The 24,451-nt window shown below is 48.3% G+C and overlaps 2 protein-coding genes across 2 annotated transcripts in view; one reads left to right on the plus strand and one right to left on the minus strand.

The window, feature by feature from the left end:
- Nucleotides 1-24,451, minus strand: part of IL6R (interleukin 6 receptor) — a 101,499-nt gene that overhangs the window by 26,288 nt on the left and 50,760 nt on the right. The gene's annotated exons all lie outside the window — the stretch shown is intronic.
- Nucleotides 3,079-22,690, plus strand: SHE (Src homology 2 domain containing E; the record flags this gene model as incomplete). Its single annotated transcript, XM_080649016.1, has 6 exons — nt 3,079-3,744; nt 6,302-6,455; nt 15,532-15,837; nt 18,133-18,289; nt 18,743-18,862; nt 20,143-22,690. 6 exons carry the CDS (start codon nt 3,079-3,081, stop codon nt 20,327-20,329), a joined length of 1,590 nt encoding a protein of 529 aa, XP_080505142.1. The 3' UTR covers nt 20,330-22,690.

Consider the following 24,451-nt stretch of genomic DNA (forward strand, 5'->3'; position numbering starts at 1 on the left):
ACAATAATCTGGTCATTTGTCCAAGATAACGATCTATGCTCATTAATGGAGAACCCTGTTTTTGGAATCTGGACAACACCACCCTAAAGGGAGTTTCCACTCTCTTGCTTGGCCTGGAGAAATCTCTTATCTGTGTTTTAAAAAAGACAAAGAATATATAAAGAACCTGTATATTTCAATAACAAGATAAAGAAGCCAATTAGAAAGTGGACCAACGACCTGATCAACATTTCTCCAGAGCTATACAAAAGGCCAGTAAGCCCACAAAAAGATGCTCAACATCATTAGTCATTAGGGAAATGCAAATCAAAACTACAATGACAGCCTTGGCCAGTGTGCTCAGCGGTTAGATCCTCGGCCCTCGGACAAGGGGTCTCAGGTTTGATTCCAATTCCCAGTCAAGGGCACATACCTCCCTTGCAGATTTGATCCCTGGCCCCGGGTCCCAGTCCCGGTGTGAGCAGGAGGCAGCCAGTCGGTATGTCTCATTTATATCAATGTTTCTCTTTCTCTGTCTCTCCCCCTCCCTTCCACTCTCTCTAAAAAATCAATGGAGCCTGGCCCGAGTGGCTCAGTGGTTGAGCATCGACCTATGAACCAGGAGGTCACAGTTCGATTCCCAGTCAGGGCACATGCCTGGGTTTCTGGCTCAATTCCCAGTGTAGGGCGTGCAGGAGGCAGCCAATCAATGATTCTTATTGATGTTTCTCTCTCTCTCTCCCACTCTCTTCTCTGAAATCAATAAAAATATATTTTAAGAAATAAAAATATCAATGGGAAAAATATCCTCAGGTGAGGATTAAAAAATAATAATAACCCACAATGACACCACCTCACACTCACTATGATGGCTATAATAAAAAGGACAGCAATAATAATGTGTTGAGGATGTGGAGAAACAGGAACCCTCCTATTGCTGGCAGAAATGTAAAATGGTGCAGTCACTTTGCGAAAATAGTTTGGCAGTTTCTCAAACAGTTAAACAGAGAATTCCATATGACCCAGCAATTCCACTGTTGGGTATCTACTTAAGAGAAATTAAAACATATGTCCACACAAAGACTTGTTCACAGCAGCCTTGGTGGGAACATAGCTTCAAAGCGGGAACACCCCAAATGTCCAACAACTGACGTATGAATGAATCAATAAAATGTGGTATATCCATACAATGGAATATTATTCAGCAACACAAAAGGAACGAAGTATTGATAAATGCTACAACATAGATGAGTCTCAAAAATGTGATTCTAAAGGAAATAATCCAGACACAAAGACCACATATTGTATGATTCCACTTACATGCAAAGTCCAAAATAGACAAATCTGTAGAGGTAGAAAGTAGATTAGCGGCTACCTGGGGTGGGAAGGAGGAGATGGGGATGAGCTGTAATTGCTAAGGGCCACAAGGCTGCCTTGGGAGGTGATGGCAATGTTCCAAAATCAGATTGCGGTGGTGGCTATACTGTAAATATACTCAGTATTTTTCATTGCACACTGAAAATGTGAATTTTATGGTGTGCAAGTTATTATCGCAATAAAACTTTTTTTTAAACGTCAAGAAACATTTTCTCTTTTGCCATCCAGCTCACAAAGCAGTGCTCGCCAATGAAGCCCAGGGGTGGCCAGGGTCACTCAGTCCCCGTGGCTTGCAGTGAGGATTTAAAACGTATTGTATGAGCCTCTGTGGCACGTTTACCTTTTTTAAGCTAAAAAATACAATTAATATTGCTTCCAAAAGTAGGGTGGTGGCAGAGGCCTCTTGTAACGTAGAGTGTCCCACAGTTCCGAACAAAACGCTCCCCACCTGAACAGCTTCAGCCACTGCTGTCCGCTCCCACCCCCTACCCCCCACCCCCACCCCCACCATTCCCACCAAAAATCTCGGCAGACGGCCCTGGGGTGAAGCAAGCGACCAGCCCTTCGGTAACAGTGCACCCTGCCAACTTGGAGTGGTAATGGGGGTGCGAGTCACACAACTGCCTCCCACCACCCGGGTCCCCACCACTCCTCACCCTGCAGCCCGAGGCCTGGAACCAACAAGCCGTACCTCTCCCGGGCCCTGCGCAGCCATCCCACCGCCCCGACGCCGACCCTCGGCGCCTAATCGCTACACGCCCCGCCTCCTCCAAGACCCGCGGGGAGCAGGGCGGGGCGCTCCTCCCGCCACCAATCCCGGGGCGGCGACGGGCAGCGGCTGGGGCCGGCGGGAAGAGCCCGGTCCTCGAGGCGCGGGGCGGTGCTCCGGGAGGGTAACCGCAGGAGCCCCAGCGCTGGAGCGAGCGAGCGCTGCCGGCTGCGCCCAGTCTTATTAGGCAACCCCCCCTCTCCCCACACACACACAAAATAACGTTCCCGGAGAGCGTGGAGGGAGCGGACCGGCTCGCCTGGCTCTCTGGGGAGGGGTGGGCTGCTTTCGGGGTGAGAGAGAAGCACGTGGCGCACCCTGAGCGCATTTGAAGGCAGAGCCCGGCCGAGACCCGCTGGGTGCAGAAGTGGGGGTGCTCTAAGCTCCGAGGGGCGGCCGGCCTGCACGTGCAGCGGCTGCCACTTCCTCCCGAACGTGCACCCCCGGACCCGCCTCTGCAGAAGCTTCGACCCCACCGCCCCCGGATCTGGGCGGGAGGTGGCGGGGCTGGGTGGCGCCACCGCGGAGGGGTGGGGCGCGGAGGGGGTAGGCGGCCCACCGTCGGTCCATCGTCTGTCGCGGCGCCGGGACACCCCCGCCACCTCCGCTCGGTGCCCTCTCGTCCCTGGGAGTGTGGGCAGGGCTGTCCGGGCTTCCGTGGGCCGGACCTCTCCCACTCCGGAGGAAAACGCAGGGGAAGCCCCCGGCGCCCGCCGCCTCCGGAGAGCCGCGGAGTCCCCGGGCCGAGCCGGCGCTGAAGACGAGCCCGGGCGGAGCCCCGTGCGTCGTGCCTGTCGCCGGCCGTGTCCGGAGCAGCGGCCCGCGCCCGCCCGCTCGGCGCCCCGGGCCGGAGGGGGACCCCACCCTGCCGGGCGTGGGCGAACGCGGGTCGGGAACGCGCGGAGCAGCCGTCGCAGGGCCTCGCCGCGGCTCCAGCGCCTCCGCCCCGGGGAATGCAGTGGCCCCCGGCCCCTGGAGCCTCTCCGTGTCTGCGCTGGGCCTCCTCGCTCACCTGCTCCGCGGCCACGACGCTCCTGAGCCGCGCTGGCCAGGCCCCCCTCATGGCGGCCAAGTGGTTCAAGGAGTTCCCCCTGAACCTGAAGACCGTGTCGGAGCGGGCCAAGCCCGGCGGCGGCGGAGGCGGCAAACCACGCAAGAACTCCGAGGCGGGCGGCGCGGTTCCCACCGCGGGCAAGGGCCGCAAGAACTCGGTGGCCGAGCTGGGGGGCGGCAGGGCCGGCCTCGCTCCCCCCAAGGACAGCCGGGTCTCCCGCGATAGCCTGCAGGGGCTGATCCAGGCCGCCGCGGGCAAGAGCCGCAAGAACTCCCGGACCACCGACGAGGAGCCGCACCGGGGCGCGGCCAAGAGCTCGGGCTGCAGCACCTACATCAACAGGCTCATCAAGGTGGACACTCAGGAGAAGAATGGGAAGAGCAGCTACCCCAGCAGCAGCAGCAGTAGCAGCAGCAGTAGCAGCAGCTCTTCCTCCGCGTCCTCTTCCCCTTCCTCCCTGGGCCCTGAACTGGACAAGGGCAAGATTATTAAGCAGCAAGACACGGTAGGAATCCAGTCTCCCCTGGACCACCTATCCCCTGCTGAGGCGAAACCGTGGGAGAGCATAGCGAACCTGCGAACCCCTAGATAGAGTTCCTCATGCTTCAGAGAAGGGAAGGATGTGTTTCCCCCTCTAACATTGGTGACTTCTAGGTGACCATTCAAAACCTTTAGTTTTTTCATCTTGAAAAATCCTCATGCTAGGGATGGGGAACTTTGCAGAAGTTTACCATGCATTTAATTTTGCTAGCCGTGTAGATGAGTAATAATTGAAGGAAACGTTCCTGCTTTTGTTCCGTTTGGCCCCTTATAGGTGGTGGTTTATTCTAATTTTGAAATCCAGGGAGGGTTGCAAAGCTAGACTGTGCGTAACTTTAATTCTTCTTGAGCATAAGGAATGGTGACCTTCAAACTTGTAAGTATGGTTTTCAAAGCTCCAGAGAGGGGTTGGCCAGCCCACCCCCCAGTTTGGAAGCCCCACCTCCGAAGGGGTTTCTCCAAGCTTACCAGCTCCCCAAGGTTACAACCCTTTCATTCAGCCCATGACCATTGGCGGTGCAGCAGCCAAAGAGGATAAGGGGCACAGGCTCTGCATGGGGGGTAGAGAACGGAACAAAGAAACACTCTCAAGGAAATGACAGATGGGGAGAACTGCTTCTGGCACACCAGAGCTTTTCTCCGTGCTGTGAGCAAGTAGAGAGACTCACTCCGTTTTTACAGAGATAAGTTGGGTGCGTGTTTGGTTTAAATTCATGCTTCTGTGTGGAAAGGGGAGGGAGACGAGGTCACACTGGGCTTTTGGTCTCCAGCCGGATGACCACTTTCTGTCGTGGGAACTTACGTTTTCTCTGGCCCCGGCTTCAAACATACTGCCCACCTGAATGGAGTCAGGAGCCAGAGGAACAGACCATGCATGTCTGCCTTGGGTCCTTCCATCCATCCCTCCATTCACTCTTTCCACAAGTATTTGCAGCAAACCACGCAAGAACTCGGAGGCGGGCGGTGCGGTTCCCACCTTGTGCCAGGCACTGGGGACTGCCAAGGCCCCGCTGGTCCGAATGGGAGTGGTCTACCTAGTGGACTAGATCATAGGCACCTTGCAGCCCAGGGCTGCCCATCACACTTCCTGGTCCTTGCTGAGCTTCGGGCATGTAGTTCACATGGTGGGCAGTCAGAAGAAGAGTCAGGGAGGGAGTGGTTCGTCAGAGTCCCCAGCAGTGGTTGCCTGGGTATTTTCGTGGGCATCACTTCTAGATGTCTGCGTTTCTTAGGCCGTCTGCTCCCAAGTGGAGGGCTCTTATGCAGGTGGCCTCCCTTCCTCACTTCTCCCTGGGTATCTACCTTCTTTCTGCCAGCTCCAGTGGTCCTTCTCCGTGAGCTCTTTGGAGAATGTAATCAAAGATTGTGGCCCTAAGCGGTTTGGCTCAGTGGATAGAGCGTCGGCCTGCGGACTCAAGGATCCCGGGTTCGATTCCGGTCAAGGGCATGTACCTTGGTTGCGGGCACATCCCCCGTAGGAGGTGTGCAGGAGGCAGCTGATCGATGTTTCTCTCTCATCGATGTTTCTAGCTCTCTGTCCCTCTCCCTTCCTCTCTGTAAAAAATCAATAAAATATATTTTTTTAAAAAGATTGTGGAGCAGGCTTCTTCCCTGGGAAGGGGCTTCTCACGTGACCTCCCACGTTGTCACACAGCTGCTGCAGAACAGAACTATTGCACGCACACACACCACCTTTGCAGGCCCCTTTGTATTTTTAGAAGAATAGGTGCTTTCTGACACAAATACTGATCAAAACTCTATCTGATTGTAGCCTATGAGAACAAGTCTGCCTATGAATTATTGAACCTAGAACTCCCACAATGGCGTTTAGTTCTGACCCATTTCTTATTATAAAGCCTAACCCCTTTAGAGCTGTTACAAATTCCTTGAAAGACAAGAAGCAGGTCTTGGTCTTATTTTGATTCCCTAGCCAGTGCTAGCGGACATTCAGCAGTACCTGGGCAATTGACTGACTTACCATGATTTGCTCATTTTGCTGGCATTAAAAAGACCAAGTCATGGGGAAGGTGGTAGACCAGCATTTTTTAATGCTTTAAAGCTATAGACCCCACTCCCCCCACCCACCCCGGCCACCCTTGAACCCAGCAAATGCTCTATTGCTTAGGGAAAGAAAAGGAGGTGAAAAGAGTCGTGGGGATCAGCGGAGTTTAGATGAATTGCTGACAACCAATTATACTACAGAAAAATCAGATGTTTGTGCAGCTCGGTGAATAACACGATCAAATGCAAAAGCTATCCAGAACTAGAGATTTTTTTTTAAATATATCTTACTGATTTTTTACAGAGAGGAAGGGAGAGGGATAGAGAGTTAGAAACATCGATGAGAGATATACATCGATCAGCTGCCTCCTGCACACCCCCTACTGGGGATGTGCCTACAACCAAGGTACATGCCCTTGACTGGAATTGAACCAGGGACTCTTCCGTCCACAGACTGATGCTCTATCCACTGAGCCACACCGATCAGGGCAAGAACTAGAGATTTTGATGTCTTTTCAGATCAGCAGATTGTCAGTAGACATTTTGCTGCCACTGCCACTCTGGCATATGATAACCCCTAGCAACTCTCCTCTCTGGTTCTTTTGCAGGTCATCATTTTAGAAGACTATGCTGACCCGTATGATGCCAAACGGACAAAAGGTCAACGGGATGCAGAGAGAGTAGGCGAGAACGACGGCTACATGGAACCCTATGACGCACAGCAGATGATAACAGGTTTGTAACCAGGAGCTGCTCAGAGGGCAGACCTCACACCCGCTTGGACTGTGTAAAATATAACCACTCTGTGTTTAGGGAGGAGGAATGAAGCAGCTTAACCAGGTCATGCTGAGTGGAAGGAACAGAAATTAGACTCAAAACTAGTCAAGTCCTGGCCGGTGTGGCTCAGTTGTCAGTGTCGGTCCATGCGCCAAAGGGTTCGATTCCCGGCCAAGGCACATACCTGGACTGTGGCTCCTGCCCCCCGATGGGGCTGCCTACGGGAGGCAACCAGTCGATGTGGCTCTCTCACATCCACGCTTCTCTCCCCGCCCCCCACCCCTCTCTCCCTCCCTTCCACTCTCTCAGAAAAAGCAATGGAAAAAATACCCTCAGATGAGGTTTAACAACAACAACAACAAAAAAACACACTAAAGTCAAATACCCAGTTAACTTCCTGTATAGTTTGTATCCTTCAGTTTTAGAATTTACAGGGGTCTTTAAAGTTTTTCTAATTCTGTGTAAAATGCGTTCATAGTGAGTTTGCAGATCTGCTCAGAATGTGATCTCCAGTTTTAAGACTGCCCACTTTCAAAATCGAACATCTATCATGGGAGTCATAAATCTGCACCAAGAGACTAATACATACTTAAAGGGTTTTAAGTTGTCAAAAGATACAAAATGACAGGGTCCTCTGTATTATAGAAGATTGGTTTCTCAACAAGCTCTACAACATCTGGAACAAAATGTTTAATAACTAAGGAATGATTCCTGGTCACTGGCGTGAGCCACGCCATTCAAGGCAAACCTCCTAAAACCAGTGGACAACCTTGTAACTTCTTAAGTTGGAGCAATTCAAACTGATGAGCTAAGCAATCCCCCTGTCACTTTTGGTGTCAAACTTTTCCCTTCTATTCATAAATCTCTCAAACTGGTGTAAACAGTACTTTAAAATGGTATATTTACTAATTATTTCATTTTATGTGTGGATTTTAGAGTAAGTTAGTTGCCCTTCAGCATGCTTTAATCCGTAATGAGAAATGACGTTTCCGAGTGCGGACTCAAAGGAGCCTGTTTGAGTGTCGTGCATTTCGTGCCTGAATAAGTGGTCACACGTGAGACTCTCTTCTGTTTAAAAGCAGATTGAGAAGCTGTCCAACTCGGGCTCCACAAGCAAAGTCTCCGAGGAGTTTTGAGCAGAGGGTAACGCACACAGCACCCTGGAAGGGTCAAGACGGGCTCCCAAATGCAAACGGCCTGCCACAGGAAGGCACTGCTGCTTCCTGCGCTCTGCTTACAGAGATAAGGCCCGGGGTTGGGGAGGGTGTACCCCAGCCAGGCTGTGACCCTGAAGGTCACTGGACTGTGACCTCTAATGAAATCTGTGAATGAAAGGAAGTGAAAACGAAGTTAGTCAGAGTTTTGAAAAATATCGGAGGCTTGAAAGAAATAGGGGAAAAGATTTACTTTCACATAAAATTGAGGAAAAAGTCTAAAAAAAAATGTTTCCTTTTTATTCACCTTCCTTTGTCTTTCGGGTTTTACTCCTTTCTCTTTAACTGGAATACGTAGTCTGTCTATACTAGCCCCACTGTTTATTTGTTGAGCCACACTGATAATAGGGCAAGTGTTGTGTTTTTTAAAGATGAATATATCTTTTGTTCTCCATATAATCCCCACAAAACTCCAGTCCCATCCCCTTGTTACAGGATCAAGGAGATTCTGACTTGCCTAAGCTCCCAAGACTTTGTAAGAGACAGAGCAGAAATTAGAACTCAGATCTTCCCACTCCAGATGAGGTCGTCTGCTTCCTATACCAAGTTGCCCCAAGAAATATGCAGTGATGCATGCAAAAGCACTTTAAACTTGATTCATCAGTAAGGCGTCTTTCCATTCAGACTCAGAGAGAGGGTTATAGTGAAAAGTCAAAGTTGTCCAACATGAATAAATGTAATAATAATGATAGCTAGCATTTAATATGTAAGCACTTGTTAATTCCAGGCTCGTGGGTTAAGTCGTTTATGTGAATGAATTCATTTAGGAATGGGAAATTAATATATTCAGTTGGAGACTAAATGCAAATCTATTAAAAATTTAAATTAATTTAAAAATTATTCAATCTTTTCTGTGCTTTTTAAAAAAAATATATTGGTGAATTTTAAAGTTTCTTCATTTAAAATATATATCCAAAAGCACTTTCTCAGCCAATGTAGAGAGTATACCTCTTATTCTACCGGTAGGTTACACAGCTGGGCAGAATAACAGGAAGTGAGTTTATCGGAAGCTGGGAATAAAAGATTTGCTGCCTGGTGTGTTTTTTTTTTTTTTAAAAAAAAAACCTTTTACCTTTTTTGTTCAGTTCCTTGTGTGATTTGTTGTCAAGCCCAAGTTCAGAAATGTCCCATATTTCTTGGGGAACGTTAGGGATTTCTTTTTAGTTTGTTTCCGCATTTGGGTAGCAGAAGGAGACAATACTAATGAATGGTTTAACTGTAGAGCACCCAACCTCTGTCCCGCCTTTTTAATGACTGTGAAGTGGGAACAACATGTCTGATTTTAACAGTATCTTGGGTGTATAGAACACTGTCCTGATGTTTTAACAGCCAACCAATATTTCTTTACTGTGTACCAGGCCCCGTGCTGGGATCTGGGCATACAGAGAACAAGACCCACGTGACCCTTGTCCTTATGGGCCTCACAGCCCAAGGGGCTAACAGACCTAACACCAATGCAGAAGAAAATATGTCACTGAAAAGTGTGGTAAGTGCCAGGAGGCGGAGAATTAGAATCATCATCTGCCTCAGGGAACAGAGGAAGAAACAAATTAAGAGGCATTTAGTACTTTTCCTGTGGCCAAATCCCTGGGACCCAGGCTCCCTGGATCCCTGCCAAGACTTGCTTAGATTTATTCAGAGCATTGTTCATTAAAAGATACGACTACGAATACAAGGCAATAATAGTACAAACTTGTAAATTAGCAGAATCATTGCAGCTAAATAATTAGTAGAAATATTCCATATAGTTTAGCATTATGGGTTTTAGCCACCAAATTTAGCCACTTAAGCATTAAAAGGGTCTTTTTTTTAAATACATTTTATTGATTATTTTTACAGAGAGGAAGGGAGAAGGATAGAGAGTTAGAAACATCGATGAGAGAGAAACATCCATCAGCTGCCTCCTGCACAACCGCAATGAGGATGTGCCCGCAACCAAGGTACATGACCTTGACCGGAATCGAACCTGGGACCTTTCAGTCCGCAGGCCAACGCTCCATCCACTGAGCCAAACCAGCCAGGGCAAAAGGGTCTTTAGAAGCTCCCTAAGACAGCCATCATTCAGTATCAAAAGTCCTTCCACAGCCCTGGCCGGTTGCACAATGGTTAGAGCGTCAGCCATGAACCCAAGGGTCGCGGGTTCTATTCCTGGTCAAGGGTATGTACTTCAGTAGCAGGCTCGATCCTGCCCCGATTGGAGCACAGGTGGGAGACAACCAATCGATGTGTCTCTCTCACATGGATGTTTCTTTCTCTCTCTCTCTACCCTCTTCCTCACTCCCATCCACTCTCTTTAAAAAAAAAAAAAAAAAAAAATCAATAGAAAAAAATATCCTCAGGTGAGGATTTAAAAAAAAAATTCCTTCCGCAGCCGGTATCACACAAGTTGAGTGTTTGCTAGGTGCCAAGCTTGCTAAATTGCCTCACTAAATCCTACAACCCTAAGAAGTGGATGTTAGAAGTCTCTGTGAGGAAACCAAGGTTCAGAAAGATTCAATAACTTGTCCAAATTATGCAGCGTCAGAGTGGAGACACCGGGTCACTTAGCAACCATTGGTTTTAGTTACAGAGCTCCAATCACAGGTGGTTTAAAATGTGTATTTTTACCTCCAAATGGTTTTGTTTAAAAATTACATTTTTGCCTCCAAATGGTTTCGTTGGTTTGTTTAAATAGTGAAATCTAAAGGAGAATCTCATTGTTCAGAGGTCTCCATTTAAAAATTTAACCATAATTAAAAATGTGTAAATGGAAGACTATTTTTTATTTATATGATTTGCCTATACTTGCCTTGTTAAACTTAAATTTCAGGGCTTCTGAATTATATCTGCTTTTGTTCAGAAAATGTTAGTGTGGCTCGGTTGGTTGGAGTGTCATCTGGGGGCAGGTTCAATTTCGTGCGGGAGGGAACCCTTTTTCTGATTTCTGTGAGGAAATAAGAGCTTTAGGAGGCTTTAAGCTTAGGCTGGCACAGGCTAAATTATGAAATGAATTAGGGGAAAAGGGGCATTATAGAAATTGTAACTCACGTTTGACATGAGATCTTTGGGGCTTAAAGTAAGGAATGATAGAGAAAGCTCTGGAGTCAGTGCTAAATGGCTCCCCCATTGACTGCTGCACAACCTGGGTTTATCCACCTGTGAGAATGGGGTAACACTTCTCTAACTCCATTATGAGGCTTCACAGAGATACTGGGTATAACACGCTAGTGCATGCATACACAATGAACACAGCCATCCTTTAGACACGCCAGAGGATTCCATTTTCAAAGAGAATTCTGGACAATTGGAGGAATAACACGTCTCGACTACAATTAATTTAGTAAAAGGAAGTCTTAGTCTCCTGCTACGCTTTTAAATATAAGTGGCCTAATTATGTACAGCCAGAGTTGGGAAGGGAAGATTGCAGCCCACATTCTGTTCCACGCCACCTTGTGAGCTGGTGCAGGTCAGACCTGGGTTTCAGCTGCAGATGGGTGTTTATCTGCAGCCTGTTGGCCGCATTCTGTTGTCTGCCATGTAAATGGCCTCTATCGGCAAAGCCAGGGCGTAGCTTCCTCTCGCCATTTCCTCCTTCTCAGGCTCGTTTCCTCTCGGAGCCAGCTCTGCACGTCAGGGGCTATTCTCCCTGCAGGAAGGGTCGGCTTGCAGCCCCACGATTGTTTCTGTTTCTATGGCGCCTCTGGCTGGGGGCAGCCAGGTGTTGGAAGGGACTGGAAGGTTACTCCCCTGGAGGGGCAGAGGGACCCTGTGCTCAAGCCCCTTTTTCCCCTAATTAAACATTGTTTAAAAAGATGATGCTACTTTGCAGATTTTGCCCAATCGCAGGACCATCTCGGGAAGGAACATTCTCGTTTGTATGCTTTCCAGTGTTTTTCCCAGAGCTCCGTGCACACTGACAGCCTGAAATAGATGTGCAAGGACCTCATCTCAAAAGTGAAAACTCAAACGTGTATAATAACAACTCAGGGGTCTAATCGCCGTGCATCGCTTTCACACAAATGTATTGACATTTTCTTAGGAGTATGACGTCTATCTTAAGGTTGGAATCAACTCTTTTTCCATTTATCTCAACTGGGACATAATTGAGGACCAAACTTTGGGAAAGGTTACCCCAGCTCGTGCCAGACTAAACTGAGGGCAAACTTAGGTTTACATCAGAAACTTAAAAATTCTAAATCCATCCTATGAATTCCTTTGTGTTTTCTCTTTTAAAAAAAAAAACTTCAGCCTTATCTTAATTGAACCAAGAGCAGAGTGTGTTTTTGTTTCTTATTTTCCGTAAGTCCATTTAGAATAAGCCATGAAGAAAAAAAGCTGTTGGATTAAAAGTCAAGAGGCTTGGACTGGAGATGCAGGAGACCTCAGACAACCCCAGGCACCTTTCCTGGCCTGGGGGTGGGGCCAGTTCAAGTGCTCCTGTCCTGAGGTGGAGGCTTCAGGGGTCCTCAAACTTTTTAAACAGGGGGCCAGTTCACTGTCCCTCTGACCGTTGGAGGGCCGGACTATAGTTTTAAAAAAAACTATGAACGAATTCCTATGCGCACTGCCGGCCCGGGACAAGTCGGCTGCTAAACAGGACAGGCAGCGGCACCCGGTGGGCCGGATAAATGTCCTCGGCGGGCCGCATGTGGCCCGCAGGCCGTAGTTTGAGGACCCCTGCTTAGATACAGGAGAACTCTCCTCTTTGGGGCTAGCAATGGCAAGCGTGCTGGAGAGCAGGAAAACGAGAGGGACCGGGGGACCCAGGAGGTGTGGGTGGGAGTGCTTCTCAGGCTTAGCCTCCCGTTAGAATCACCTGGGGGGGAGGGAGAGGCTTTTGCAACTCTAACTCCCAGGTCAGACCCCAGACCGATTCAATCAGGACCTCTGCTGATAGGACCCAGGCCTCAGTGGGTGTTAAAACTCCCAGGTGATTCCAGTGAACTGCAGTCAGGGACCCCTATCCAGCAGAATTAAGACCTCACCCTATTAATAAATTTTGTCCTTTCTAATTTAGAGTCCTGGTTTTAATAACTTTTCCCTTGAACGTTTCATTTGTTGTCCTTTCCTTGTTAAAGAAGTCGGTCCATGTGCCTGGCCGGCATGGCTCGGTGGTTGAGCATTGACCTATGAACCAGAAGGTCTGGGTTCGATTTCTGGTCAGGGCACATGACCAGGTTGCGGGCTTGACCCCCAGTGGGGATTGTGCAGGAGGCAGCCAATTGATGATTCTCTCTCATCGCTGATATTTTTATCTCTCTCTCCCTCTCCCTTCTTCTCTGAAATCAATAAAAAAAAATAGGAAGTGTTTCCTTGCTGGTAGAATCAGTGATGCCTCTCCATAGAGTGTCACCATGCCCCTTCTCCTTTGTTTCTATGGCCTTGCAGTCTTGTGATCCTCTTCCTCCTCACTGACCACTCCTTCGCAGTCTTCTTTGCTGGCACCTCTTCTTCCATTCACCCTTACCTGAAGAAGTCCCAGTTCTTCCAGGGATCCTCTTTTCAATCCACCTCCTTTCCTCTGGTGATTGCTTCCATTCTCCCAGGACTAACAGCAATCCATTTGCGAGTAACTCCTGGACGCATAACTCTGACCTACATCTCCCTGCTGAGCTCCAGATCCATATTGTCACCTTTTTGAAGTTCTAAAGCTCTTTCCTCTCTGTCTCTCCTACCATCCATCCAATTATTATTTTTTAAAATATATTTTATTGATTTTTTACAGAGAGGAAGGGAGAGGGATAGAAAGTTAGAAACATTGATGAGAAGAAACCGACCAGCTGCCTCCTGCACACTCCCTACTGGGTATGTGCCCACAACCAAGGTACATGCCCTTGACCGGAATCGAACCTGGGACCCTTGAGTGTACAGGCCGACTCTCTATCCACTGAGCCAAACTGGTTAGGGCCCATCCAATTATTATTTAGCACAACTGTGTGTCCTATAAAAATCAACAAGATGGTGGTGGTCCCTGCCCTGGCAGTCATCACCAAATTAGAAATACAGACACAAAAACAAATCGATCCATGCAGTGGGAGAAGTGCAAGGTGAGAGTGGATTGGCCAAGTGATGGCACCTGGGAGAGGTGGGGACCTGGAGGGGGAGATGCTAGGTTAGATTTTGAAGGGTGGAAGATCACCCTGGACACTAGTGGGCGTAAGGCAGTGTAGTGCTCATGGAATTTCACAAGTTCCATTTGGTTAGAACAAAGAATCGGGTTGCAGAGAGATGGGGCAGGGTGGTGTTGAGAGAAGAAACTCGGGAGGGAGACAGTGATCTGGTCACAGAAGGCCTCCCATGCTATGCTGAGCAGTTTGTACCTTATAAGGAGACAGGTGAGAGCTACTGGGGTGTTGAGTGACGAGATGAGATGTTTGTGTTTAGAACGGTCCTCCTTGACCACGACCAAGTGGACAGATTGAAAGCTTCCTTGATGGGCATTTAGAAGAACCACATACTGCAGCTGTTGGCCTGCATCCCCAGCTCTGGTTGTTCAGACCTTAGACGTTAACTCTACCTGCCAAGGCCTCTGGGCTCTACCCTGGTCAGTCACCAGATACTGCTGATTCTTTCCCATGGTGGTGGCTGGTTAGCTGGCGGTTGATTGATTTGCATCAGGTTTTTTGCATCTATTTCTTACCTGATCGCTCCTCCTTCCCAGTCTTCTTTGTCCAAGTCCAGACCATACCGTTCTGGCTTATTCCATCCTGTACACTATGTTGGCGTTATCTCCCAACAAAACAGAAATGTAACTGTTATTACTTGTTTTTTTGTGGGGGTTTTTTGTTTATTATAGCAAGCAACCTACAGGGCTGCTGCTTCTATTACTTGTTTTTTTAAAACAAACAAAAACGTGTAATCATTTTCCATTGCATCCTTGTCTCTCTACACTCTGGTCCCCGGGCCTGCTTACTCTTCTGGCTTCTTCTCCCACTGCCTCTCCCCTCTCCTGGCCTCTGTCCTTTGACCTCATCTCTCAACTCCCCTTTCTGGGAACAAGCCCTTTATGGTTCCCACCTCCATATCTTCACTCATGCAGCTTCCTCCACTGGAAATGACCTTCTCTATCAAAGTCAACTCATCTTCCATTTCTCTTCTACTTGGAGTCAGTCCAAATGTCGTGGCGAAGAGTATGGCTTCTGGAGCCCAACTTCCTGTTTTGGAATCCAGGCTCTGCCACTGAACGGTTTGGGCAGTTTCCTTAAGCTGTCGGTGCTTCGGTTTTCTCTCCTGTAACACCGGGGAGCTAACAGCACCCACCTCACAAACTGCCGTGTGTTTGGAATAGTGCTTAATGCACGGTACACCACCGATACATGTTAGCTGTTTTATCGTTGCTTTTCCTCATGACACCTCCTTTACTTTTATTTATCCTGCCGTTGTTAGCCTGTTACGTGTCATTTACGAATGTGTCTGGCTTCCCCCATTATATTGAAACCACCTATGTCTAATGCCCAGTGCTTTGACTATAGTAAACACTCCGTTGATTTTTATTAAGATGCTTTGATCTCCTGACAAGTGAACATTCTGCAGGTAAATTACACTCAGAGCCAACACGGGATCAGGAACAGTGGAACAAGTTGCCCCCAGGCCACTTCTCCCAAACTGCAGGTGGCCCCAGGCGCACACCTGTCTTCAGACGTGATCCCTAATCTTAGGACTTGGCCCCGTGATCTGGCTCGGTTGGTTATAGGCTCCTTCCTGCCGCCCTTAGGGGCAATGCTGGTGGCCTCTGCCCCCTCTACCACACAGACGGCCGGAGGGGAAAAGGCAACTCGGTTAATTACCAGGCTTCATGGCACTTTTCTCTCAAGGTGTTCCGTGCGCTGCGTGTTTTTCAGAAATTAGACGCCGAGGATCCAAAGATCCCCTGGTGAAGGCCCTTCAGCTGCTCGACAGCCCCTGTGAGCCGGGGGAGCCGGGCGTGAAGCCGGAGGCGCTGGCCCGGAGACGGAGTTCCAAGGACCTGCTGGGGAAGCCGCCGCAGCTGTACGACACGCCCTACGAGCCGGCCGACGGGGGCCCCGAGCGGAAGGCACGGCCCCCCGACGCCCACGGCCGGCTGCCCGAGGACGACGAGAGGCCCGCGGCTGAGTACGAGCAGCCTTGGGAGTGGAAGAAGGAGCAGATCGTGCGGGCGCTGTCAGGTGAGGGCGCTGTCAGGCGGGGGGCGCTGTCAGGTGAGGGCGCTGTCAGGCGGGGGCGCTGTCAGGCGAGGGGGCTGTCAGGCGAGGGGCTGTCAGGCGGGGGGCGCTGTCAGGCGAGGGGGCTGTCAGGCGGGGGCGCTGTCAGGCGAGGGGGCTGTCAGGCGAGGGGGCTGTCAGGCGGGGGCGCTGTCAGGCGAGGGGGCTGTCAGGCCGGGGGGCTGTCAGGCCGGGGGGCTGTCAGGCGGGGGCGCTGTCAGGCGAGGGGGCTGTCAGGCCGGGGGGCTGTCAGGCCGGGGGGCTGTCAGGCGGGGGCGTTGTCAGGCCGGGGGGCTGTCAGGCGAGGGGGCTGTCAGGCCGGGGGGCTGTCAGGCGGGGGCGCTGTCAGGCGAGGGGGCTGTCAGGCGGGGGCGCTATCAGGCGGGGGCGCTGTCAGGCGAGGGGGCTGTCAGGCGGGGGGCTGTCAGGCGAGGGGGCTGTCAGGCGGGGGCGCTGTCAGGCGGGGGCGCTGTCAGGCGAGGGGGCTGTCAGGCGGGGGCGCTGTCAGGCGGGGGGCTGTCAGGCCAGGGGGCTGTCAGGCGGGGGCGCTGTCAGGCGGGGGGCTGTCAGGCGAAGGGGGCTGTCAGGCGAGGGGGCTGTCAGGCGGGGGCGCTGTCAGGCAAGGGGGCTGTCAGGCCAGGGGGCTGTCAGGCGGGGGCGCTGTCAGCCGGGGGGAGGGGGGAGCGGGAACGTCTCCCTGCGGTCTTTGCTGCCCTGCTGGGAAAGCTGCGCCCACTGGGCAAATGCCACGCTTTTTACGTCCTCAACTGCAAGTCTCCTTTTCCGAGGAATCTGGTAGAGGAAACAAGAACTGGGTCTGGTCACCAGACTCCGGTGGGAAGGCCAGGACCGAAGAAGAGCCCTTCCTATTGCAGTTCTTTTATCCTTCTGGGCACTTTATTTTCCTTTCTCTTCCCAGTGCACAACTCCTGGAAAAGCCTTCAGTGGCCATGGGAAAACCTTATCTGATCAGCACGGAGGCTTTCTCGTTGGGAGCAGCTTTTCTAACGCTTCCTTGGTGCTCCTCCTCAGGCCTGTTAGAATCCCTATTTACAGATTGACGGCACTGGGTCAGATGAGTTACAGGTAGAGGTGGTGGGAAAGCTGGGTGAAGCCAGCTGTTTCATTCTCTCTTCTTGTCAGAATTCCTCTAGAGGAGTCAGTTCTTTAAATGTGAATTTTTAAAATAACTTACAAGGAAGGTGATAGGTTGTCAGTAGTTATTAAAGGTAATTCGCCCTCCTGCTTCTCTCGGGACATAGTTTTTCCACTTGGCTGGCCACATAATTTCTTTTGCCTTTGATTTGTAAAGTTAGGGATGTCTTTTCCCTCCAGCAGCTCAACAGCTAAGCCAAGTTTGCGATGAAAGGTACAGTTAATGGCCCTGGCCAGCGTTTCTCAGTGGTTAGAGTGTCAGCCTGGGCACCGAAGAGTTTCAGGTTCAATTCCGGTCAAGGGCTCATACCTGGGTTGCAGGTTCGATCCCCCGCCCTGGTTAGGGCCTGTGCAGGAGGCAACTCATTTCGATGTATCTCTCTCTCTCTCTCCCCTTCCCCTCCTTCCCTCCTCCTTTCCACGCTCCCCAAAAATCAATGGGAAAAATATCCTGGTGTGCGAATTAAAAAGGAAAGTGTAGTTAATGTAAAGGGTGAACACAGAAGGTAATATATTTGATAGCAAACCTTCAAGTCCGTTTGAATTTTCCTTTCATCTTGTTTTTCACAAATCTCTATTGGGCACCTGCTATTGTGCTAAGTGCTGCTCATTTTCTCTCATTATCCTCTATCCAGGCTACATGTCATGGCCTCTGTAAGGCACCATTCAGTAGTCACTTCCTGTTTCGCAATTGATTTTTCTTTTTGTTTTATTATTTCATGGTAAAAGCTGTTCACTTGATTTCATAGAGTGATACAGACTCTTACAAGGAATCATCACCTGTAACTATGTGTAGTCTTTTCATCTAAACATACTACAACTTAAGCGGTTTTTCTAAAATTACATGCTGAAATATATTAAAGTGGTTTCCTTTCATATTCTAAAACTGTTCCACACGGACGAGTATCTTACAGAGAAAGTAGCTGTCTGTGGATGCTCCGGTGTGATCAGATATCAAAGACTGCGGGAGCGCAGCCATCCCAGGGTATTCGCAGAATGTGTTAGCGTGCATTAAGGGGAGGCAGATAAGGAGGGTTTATTCTTTGAACGTTCACAGTGGCTCACCTCCGGGGCCTGTGATGTTAAATGGAGCCTTCCTTCCAGTTCAGTTCGAAGGCTCTGAGAGGCCTTCCACGAAGGAGGAGACCGGGAGGCAGCACCCCCGGCAGAAGGGCTGGACCCAGAAGATCTTGAAGCCAGCGCTGTCTGACCACGGCGAGGGGGAACGCGTGGACCCGGCCCTGCCGCTGGAGAAGCAGCCGTGAGTCTCCGCACAGCCCTGTCACAGACAGCGGCTGGCCGCTCATTCACAGCCTGGGGGTGGCGGGAGCACGCGTTTTACATGGTTATTAGGGCTCATGAATACCTGTCTGGGTGGGGCGTATGAATGAAAACCCGCTTTCAAAGCCCAGGGCACTTGTACAGAACGGGAAGCGTCCTGCCCCCGAGAGCCTGATTTTACATTTCATTCCCCGCGACGGAGTGACGACACTGCCCTGGTAGCTGCCTCTCCTGTGGGTGATGGGTTTTGTGATCCAGGATTACCCAGAGCTGCATCTTGTCTGTTCTAAATAAATGTGAAGCGGGATCTAGTGCAGGCTGTGGAGCTCCTGCTAGAAGTGCATTTCAAATAACGCTTTATGGAATGAGGCCCTGCCTGGATTTCTGTTCTGACGCTCCTGGTGTCTCCCCCCCACCACCACCCATTTTTCAGTTGGTATCATGGTGCCATCACCCGTGCTGAGGCTGAGAGTCGACTCCAACCCTGCAAAGAAGCTGGTTACCTGGTTCGAAATAGTGAGTCAGGGACCAGTAGGTACTCCATTGCACTAAAGTAAGTGTGGCAGCCTCATGGGCTCTCCCATTTAGATGGGGGGGAGGGGGGCCAGTTGACAGTCTTTCCTATCATGGGTAGATGACCAGACAAAAAAGATCATTTCAAGGTAGTCCACAGGGGGCACGTATTGCCACATAGTAAAATGCATTTGCTTGGACAACAGAATATGAAATGCTCTAATTAGAATGCAAAAGGGGTTTGGGGTGAATGCCTCAATATCTCTTATGATAACGAGGGTCCTATGTCATTGTCATTGTACATTAGTCAATTTGTACCTTACATTACCCAATCTAAAGTAGGTCCTCTCACCAGAGAAATAACTCCTGATAAAAAGAATAATATCTGACAGGATAATTCAGTCATTTTTCTTTCGTTCCCTAGTGTTTGGGGATTTTAATAAATCAGATCCCTTGATTGTTCAAATGCCAAGTGCCGTTCTGATACCAGCTTCTTCTAGTGGAGAAGGAAACGCTGACTCGCTATTCCTCCCCCTGTCTGACTCTACACAGAACATTCATTTTTGCTGGTAGGCCTGGTGGAGCTTGAATCATGGAAATTCTCATTGCTCCGCGAGTTCAGTGGTGCTATATTGGAGGATCATTGTCAAGCACCCTAACAGCATTTCCTTCCTGAGGAAGCTGAGCCCCTGCAGCTGAAACAATCAGACTGGAGGGGAAAAGAGGTTGGGGCGGGAGGGTGTTTGAGCAATATGGCTCAGAAAGCGGGATAGGCCACCAGATATACAATACCAGGAATAGCTTTGCTGTGTTCCTGAAACTGGTGCTCACGGATTAGATCTTTGAGCCTTCAGTGCCAGCTGTCATTACATACAGCCAGGAGCAGTCTTTCCAGATTGAGATGCAGTGGGGGGGGGCGGGGGAGGGGGGAACAGTTTTGTTGTTGTTGTTGTTGTTGTTGTTGTTGTTAATGTATTCTTTGGGGAGGAAACCTTATACAGGTCCTTTTAGCCATGATGAAGAATATGAGTTTAAACTTCACCTTAGAGGTCTCATACTTGGGCTTAAGTACAGTAGTTTGGCAATTTGAGGACCAGGCGGGACCGGACTTGTTTGTTTTTGTCTGGTACCTGATGACTTGTGTGTACTAAGGATGAACAACCCAAGGACACACATTTATTGAGGGCTGTGTTTGTTTATAACAGTTCCGGGAATGGGTGAGAACCTGTCCACCTGAGAATCTGACTGGGGTTATTTTCAGTGAGGAGGGATCCCCTTGCTCACTCATTCATGTCTCCTCCTTGATTTGTTTCGTTCCAGGACGAGTCAAGGATGTGTCCACATCATAGTGGCTCAGACCAAAGACAACAAGTACACACTGAACCAGACAAGTGCAGTTTTTGACAGCATCCCGGAAGTGGTACACTATTATTCCAACGAGAAGTTGCCTTTCAAGGGGGCAGAACACATGACCTTACTCTATCCCGTGCACAGCAAGCTGCACTAAGGTTCAGCCACCAAAAGCCCTGGCCGGGCCTCTTGCACCTAAGAGGGCCTCAGCACCCACCCAGCACCTCAGGGGACAAGGCTGGACCGCGCCATAATAATTGGTAGGAAGTGGGGGTCTTCATTGAGAAGTCAAAACGTCTTCGGGCTTGAATCCATTTCATGACACTTGGTCACTGACCTGTCCCTTTTCTCCCTGCTAAGTCGTCCTACAATAAGAAATCATAACTTGCCAGGTGCCTCCACTCCCCAGAGTAGGGTGTTCTGTTTGGGTATGACCCTAAGCAAAGGTAAGTCAGGGGTCCAGGCATATTAAAGTTCTCCAGAAACTGTGCTAATTTTTACCTGGATTACCTAGTCTCCAAACAAACTAACAAAAACGCACTTAGCTTTTACATAAAAGGATCAGGTGGAACAGAAGAGCAAATACTACCAGATTCCTTATGGACAAAAGGCTGAACAGAAAGAATAAGTGAATAGTGGACCTTAGAGAAAGCTGTCTTTCTCAAGTGTCCTAGTTTAGCTTTGGAGTCCATGAAATTTCACAACTTTAGGGTCTGGCAAAAGATTGTTTTGTTGGTCAGCCTTCTAAGAAAGTTTGTGCTTTCTTGATCTCTGATCTTTTTTGTCATTTCAACAAATCAGTAATATAAGCATAAATAGGAAGGACAATTTAAAAATCAATACAGGCCTCTGATCAAGGTGGCATCATAGATAAGTGCGGTACTTGCACCCTCCCACAACCACATCAAAATTACAACTAAACTACAGAACAACCATCACTCAGAACTGCCTGAAATCTAGCTGAACGGAAGTTTTACAACTAAGAACATATAGAAGATGCCACATCGAGACTGGTAGGAGAAGCAGAGACACTGAATGAGCTGGTCTCACACCCACATGTGGATAAAAATTGGGAGGGATATCTTGACTGTGGAGGTCCCCACTGTGGAGTGAGAGGTCTTGCCCCACACCAGGTCCCCTAGCCCAAGGTTCCAGTGCCAAGAAGGGACATCCCCAAAACTTCTGGCTGTAAAACCCACTGGCTTTGCAACTGAGTGAGATGGAGGGCTTCTGGAGTCCCAGGCAGTTCCTGCTAAAGGGCCTGTGCATGAACTTATCCGGACTACTCCCTCTGAGCTCCCATGCTCGGGCAGCAGCTCAAAAGGCACCAGGGTCATACAGGGAGGAACTGAATTGTCTGACATCAGGGTGAGGTCTGGAGGGGCGGCTTTCTACCAGATAGAAGTGTTGGCAGAGACCATTGTTTCTTTGCCGAGTCTTCCCCTAAACAGAGCCAGCAGGTGGTGCCATATCTGAATCTCCATCAACCTTGTTATCACTCTCTGCCCCACCCTGGTGATTCCCTGAGACCCGCCTCACCCAACTTTCAGACCCACCCAAGCTATTTCCAGTGGCTTTCCTATACAAAGGGCCTGTCTTGGCTCATGCTTCAGATTTTCCTAAAATCTCTCAAATAAGCAGCATTTACTTACATCTTACTAAGTCTCCCCAGGCCAAGCACTAGTGGCAGTTGGCCTTGGTTCACAGCTTGGCCTCACCTGGGCCATCCAAGCCCAGCACAAGTAACAGTCGTCTGCAGGTCAATTTGTAGCTCATACCCATGCCAGGAGGCCCCAGGCAGAACACAGGTGGCAGCTGACCTTGGCCTGTACCTCCTGGAAGGCTCCAGAGCCATCGCACCTGGTGGACAGTTTCACACCAGGTCTAAGCACCACCCAGCCACCCCCATAAGCAACATACTCAAGGGGTGAACTCGGGGCACCAGAGCCCTGCTGAAGTAAGTCCTGCTCTGTGGTGTAAGCCCCTACCTCTGATCCTCCACCATGGTCGCAGCCAGTTCTTGCAGCTGATTGGCCTGAGGATAAATTCCTCCCCTTGCTGTACCAACAGCAATCAAGGCTCAATTGCAACAGGAGAGTGTCCACAGTCCACAGTGGGGGAGTAGGGCACCGCTGGACCCTACAGGACACCTGCTATACAAGGCCACTCTACCAAGCCCAGGAGACGTAGCAGCTCCATCTAATACATAGAAACAAACACAAGGAGGCTGCCGAAATGAGACCAAAAAACGTCCCAAATGAAAGAACAGAACAAAACTCCAGAAAAACACTAAACAAAATGGAGACAAGCAATCTGCTCGATGCAGAGTTCAAAACACTAGTTATAAGGGTGCTCAGTGAACTCAGTGAGGTCTGCAACAGCATAAAAAAGGACATGAAAACCGTAAAAAACCAGTCACAAATGAAGGATACACTAACAAATGACAACTACTTTACAGGGAATCGAGTAGAGTAGGTGAAGCCAAGAATCAAATCAGCCATTTGGACTATAAGGAAGCAAAAAAAAAAAAAAAAAGAATAGCAACAAGAAAAAAGAATCCAAAATAATGAGGCTAGTGTAAAGAGCCTCTGGGACGACTTGAAGTGTATCAACATTTGCATTGGGGGTGCCAAAGGGAGAAGAGATAGAGCAAGAAATTAAAAACCTATTTGAGAATATAATGACAAAACTTGCCTAACTTGGTGAAGAAAATAGAAATACAAATCCGGGAAGTGCAGAGAGTCCCAAGCAAGATGAATCTAAAGAGACCCACACCAGACACATCATAATTAAAATGCAAAAGGTTAAAGACAAAGACTCTTAAAAGCAGTTAACTACAAGGGAGCTTCCATAAGACCATCAGCTGATTTTTCAAGTAAACTTTGCAGACCAGAAGGGATTGGCAAGAAATATTCAGTGATGAAAATCAAGGACCGACAACTAAGATGACTCTACCCAGCAAAGCTACCATTTAGAATCTTGTCTTGGCTTCCCAGAGAAGAAAAAGCCAAAGGAGTTCATCACCACCAAACTAGTATTACATGAAATGTTAAAGGATCTTCAAGAAGGAAAAAATTTTAAATATGAGCAATAAAATGGCAATAAATACATATCTGTCAATAACTGAATCTAAAAATCAAAATGAACCAGCAGAATAGAAACAGACTCATAGAGAAAGAGAACATTTTGATGGTTGCCTAATGGGAGGGGTTTGAGGAGAATGGGTGAAAAAGTGAAAGGTTTGAGAAATACAAATTGGCAGTTACATAATGATCATAGGGATGTAAAGTACAGCAGAGGGAATATAATCAATAATATTCTAATAACTATGTATGATGTCAGATGGGTACGAGATTTATTGGGAAATTATGTAATGTCTAATCACTGGGGTGTACACCTGAAACTAATATAATATTGTATGTCAACAATAATTGAGAAATTTTAAATGACTTAAAAATAAAAAATTTAAAAAGAATCACCAATATAATTAAGGATTGGCATTATTATTCTGAACTTTAGAACGAAATATACAACAAAGGTTTAATTTCTGATTTTTAAAAAACCTGAGAAGTTACAAGGCTCAACAACTGTTTTCTTATTGGATAATTATACAGAACTTCTGGTACCTTTGGTTTCATCTTTATGCATTATAGTTGTTATGAAACTATTCATTTTTGTCCCTAAAATTAGATTTGCTTTGTATTTGTAGAGTAAATTTTAAAAATATGTATAACTCTAGACCTGATTGTATGAACTGGGTCTCCGAAGCCTGCAAAGTCTCATGCTGTACACAACAGACCAGTTCACACTGTATAAAAATATTTTAAAAGCCTGGGATTTTCTCTGGACTGTTTAAATGAACACTCATAGTATTGTTATCTTTATGATTTATTGTGAACTTTTATCACCAATTTACTTACTGTGAAAACAAAACGTGGCAATGGCATAACATAACTATGGGAAGGTGACTACAGTGATTGTAATTACAACTGAGCAGCTGTTTTTGTGTTCTGGGGTTTATAATTGGGTTCTCAAAACTGGTCCAGTTGACTGTCTACTAATGAAAAGTTAACTTAGGTCGTTTCTTTGAAATATAAAAACAAATATTGATTTCATTAATTTTTGGGAAAGCCTACCTTCCTAGTTATTAGTCATCATTTTACAATGATGATTTAGAGGTTAGTAAACACTTGTTTCCTTATTCAGTTAAGATTGTAGCCCAAGGATTGTGTGATCTTTGATTTTTAAAAATCTGAGAGGAAATTTTTCTTGCTGGATC

This window comes from Plecotus auritus (genome assembly GCF_963455305.1).
Source record: "Plecotus auritus genome assembly, chromosome: 12".
NCBI lineage: Eukaryota > Metazoa > Chordata > Mammalia > Chiroptera > Vespertilionidae > Plecotus > Plecotus auritus.